The 3,350-nt window shown below is 42.3% G+C and overlaps 1 protein-coding gene across 3 annotated transcripts in view; it reads right to left on the bottom strand.

The window, feature by feature from the left end:
• Positions 1-3,350, bottom strand: part of LOC107102637 — a 64,075-nt gene that overhangs the window by 34,850 nt on the left and 25,875 nt on the right. For all 3 annotated transcript variants that reach the window (XM_015402020.1, XM_015402019.1, XM_015402021.1), the window contains 5 exons: positions 3,017-3,200; positions 2,765-2,931; positions 2,523-2,663; positions 2,271-2,452; positions 2,011-2,183 (listed from right to left, as the gene is read on the bottom strand). In XM_015402020.1, coding sequence (XP_015257506.1) covers positions 2,011-2,183; positions 2,271-2,452; positions 2,523-2,663; positions 2,765-2,931; positions 3,017-3,200 — 847 coding nt within the window. The remainder of the gene's footprint in view (positions 1-2,010; positions 2,184-2,270; positions 2,453-2,522; positions 2,664-2,764; positions 2,932-3,016; positions 3,201-3,350) is intronic.

Genomic DNA, 3,350 nt, shown 5'->3' with positions numbered 1-3,350 from the left:
TGGCTTTGCATGTAAACTCGCTGCTGCTGTCGCGCCAGCTGCCCCCGGTGTGAACGCAGCATTAGCAGCTTCTAACAGATTTTTCTCTTGGATTTCCCTGTCATTAGCTCAATCATCTTCCCTTCAAACCTTAAAGGATTCCCCTACCTCATAGAAGGAAAGAATAAACACAACATGATGCTGCCATGCCTTATAGTAAGGTGTACAGTGTCTTTTTTTCACCAATAGGTGCATGTATATCATATTTTCTGCTTCCCCTACAATGCTGTAGAAAAGAACAAACAGAAATTTTCCAAAAGTGGCTTCTTTCTTCACATTGGTGTGAGGGGAAAAAAAAAAAGTCTTATATTACCATGAAATGAGCATCGGTGCTCTTTATTCAAGCAGTAATTGCTAATCTTTGCAAGGGAGAACATATAGTCTTCTCTGCCTGCTCGAGACAAGGTTTTCCTATGTAACCTCAAAGTCTGCAAAGCATAAATGTACAGGTCTCCACATTCAGTACAGCTAATCAAAACAAGCTACAGACAGTTGAAGAAAACATTAAAATGTTAAATAAACCTCCAGTCTAGAGGAGTTTTGCCTCTAACCTAAACATCTAAATCTGGTTTCAAAACTTTTTTAAAGGCATTAGCAAGATAAGACTCTCATCTGTCACCTTGAACCCCAGTCGGCCTCGGCAGATGGCCGCTCACACCGAGCCTGGTTCTGCAGGTTTCTTCCTGTTAAAAGGGAGTTTTTCCTCTCCACTGTCGCTACAAGCATGCTTAGTGTGCAGGATTGCCTCGAGTCAATTGCCGTTTCTCAATTCACAAGAACGCGAGTACGGACTTGTGTCCTCGCCAAGTATGCTCTTGAGAAGAACACAGTAAAGTATGGACATGGGGAAAATGGGAGCATGCAGCATAAATATGGCTCAATTGGAACAGAGGCGTACTTGTGATGTCACCACATGCTCGGCTCGTCTGGAGCTGCTTTTCACCTTCTGTTATTAGATAATAATATATTATGACATTTCATTTAGTGGGAGAAAAAAAATTAATAGATAAACACAAATCAAATGAACATTTTGCCAAATAAAACAAAAAGCTCGCAATCAGAGCCAGCAGTACTTCACAAACAGCTATGCAGACCTCTGCAGACGGGCTAATGTTAGCCCTGGTTGCCGTTATCCTCGGAGGTCCACTGCTTGCCATGGTTCGCTCAACGTCTGAACTTTTTTTTTTAATTAAGAATTAAATCAGTATATGGGCCATATAGGAACACTTAAAAGTATCATATTCTTGCCTCAAATGATCTTAAAACGTACTTTTATTGACTAAACAGCAACAGAAAAGAGAACTTTTAACTTAGTACTCTGAGCTTTGTGCGTGCTCTACTAGAAGCTGCTGCTGCCGCAGTGCGAAATGACCAATGAGTCGATGCATTCAACTGGTTTTTCTTAGATAGAAAACTTTGAATGAATTTGACTGTATGATCTAGTTGAATGAAAGTGCCTTAAGATGTCATGTGGTGTGAATTGGCATTATAACAAACTGAATTGAATTGAATCTAGCCTTGTCTAGCAGGTGTTCTGCTTGAGTAAAAACTTTTGGTCAATAAAGAAAACAAAACAAGCTCACAATCACAGTTATTAATTCAATAACCTAACAGGAATTGAGTGTAAAATAATTTTTTCCATCATATTTATTGAGAAAATGTCAATTCTATAAAAAAATAATAGTCCTGCTAACAGAATTTCTCACCTGTGCTGTGAATGTCTTCAATCCCTGCAGAGCTGTTCCGAGATGTTCAAAACTTGGCATATGCTCTTAAATTACTAAACTACATACTAAATAACAGATATTGTTTGCACTAAAATATATATCCAGAGGGCTCAGAGTGATGGGGATACAATATCAATGCATACCATGCAATCTGGTTTTTATTTTTAAAGCATTTTCCACACTGTGCATCATTTTCCCTCTGTACAGAACTTCATTAAAAGGTTCAAGATATAATGTTTTGTACCTGCGTTTCTCTCAATGAAGTCTTTTAAGGGGCCATAAGATGGTTTAAAGATCAGCTCCCATTGGCTCCAGGTGTTTAAATCCTCCAGCAGAGGGCAGGAAAGCAAGCTGGCCAGTGCCTGGGCTTTAGACATCTGACCCAGGCGTCCCACTGACTCATAGCCACTTTCAATACTGTTTAAGGTACAAAAAACAAACATAAGAGGTAAGTTGCAGCACTTTTTCTCGGTTGAGAAATTTCTGCGTAGCAACATCACCAACCTTGATTTGCTGTGTTTGGCCAGCAGAACAGACTCGTAGTATATGGGACTCAGTCCTCCTCCTCCAGCAAGCTCTCTTTGCCTCCTGACCAAGTCAGATAGATGCTGCAGCGTCCCATAGCCTAAGTCCCGACTATCCCGGACTCTGTAGTGGGACCTCAGGGCTGATTCAATGTGAGCAAGCTGAGAAAATACGTGAAGATATCAACGCTGATCTCTACCTTCACAGCAAGACGTGATATCAGGCACTCACTTCCTCTGGGTCAGTGGAGGATATGCTGCCGCACTGTTTAATGAATTCAAACACATCTTGTCTGGAGGGTCTGAAACCACTGCCTGTGACCTCAACACTAGTTCCCAGAAACAAAGCTGATCCCAGAGCTTCTTGCAGCAGCTGCACACAAACACAGACAGGTTGGGGTGCTGTCCACAATTCTAAAAAGATTCTAAAGATGCACATTTTACCACCAGAGACACAGGAAATAGTATATGTACCTGGATGTGTTTGACCAGGAAGTTCAGGAAGGTTCCTTGTTTTAAGGAGAGGAAGTCTTTGATGTGAAAGTGTTCAGTCAGCTTTTTCTCCAGAGCAGCGATGTGTCCCAGACTGATGGCTGACTTCTGAGCTGCCAGGCTCTCTTTCAAATACTGCTTCACTTTGTCTGTAAGTTACAAACCACGGACATCCATTCATTATCAACTCAGGCTGAAATCAAGACTTTAATGTTTTATTTTCTCATTAGAAACCTTCACTGGGGAGGGTTGCTGCTGCTGTGTTGTCCACTGTTTTAGCCTCTGCAGCGGTTTTGGGCGTCTTGTCTTTGGGCACCAGGTCAAGGGGAGCAGCCAGGGAGCCTCCACAGATAGCCAGCTGGAAGAGAGCTCTCGCCAGCCGATCAGACGACATCATACTCAGGAAGCTCTGGACTTGCTGCAAGGGTTCAAAGAAACATGACATAACCTCTGAATAGGCAGAGAAACAGGGCCGCTCCGGTTAGACTGAACTGAACTGTAGTAATCCTTGCATGCAGGTAACTTCACAAGGGCCGATTATCCTCCCGCAGCAGTGTGACGCAGTGAG

This window comes from Cyprinodon variegatus, unplaced genomic scaffold (genome assembly GCF_000732505.1).
Source record: "Cyprinodon variegatus isolate N-32 unplaced genomic scaffold, C_variegatus-1.0 Scaffold1285, whole genome shotgun sequence".
Lineage (NCBI taxonomy): Eukaryota > Metazoa > Chordata > Actinopteri > Cyprinodontiformes > Cyprinodontidae > Cyprinodon > Cyprinodon variegatus.
This window is presented reverse-complemented; position numbering and strand designations above follow the sequence as displayed.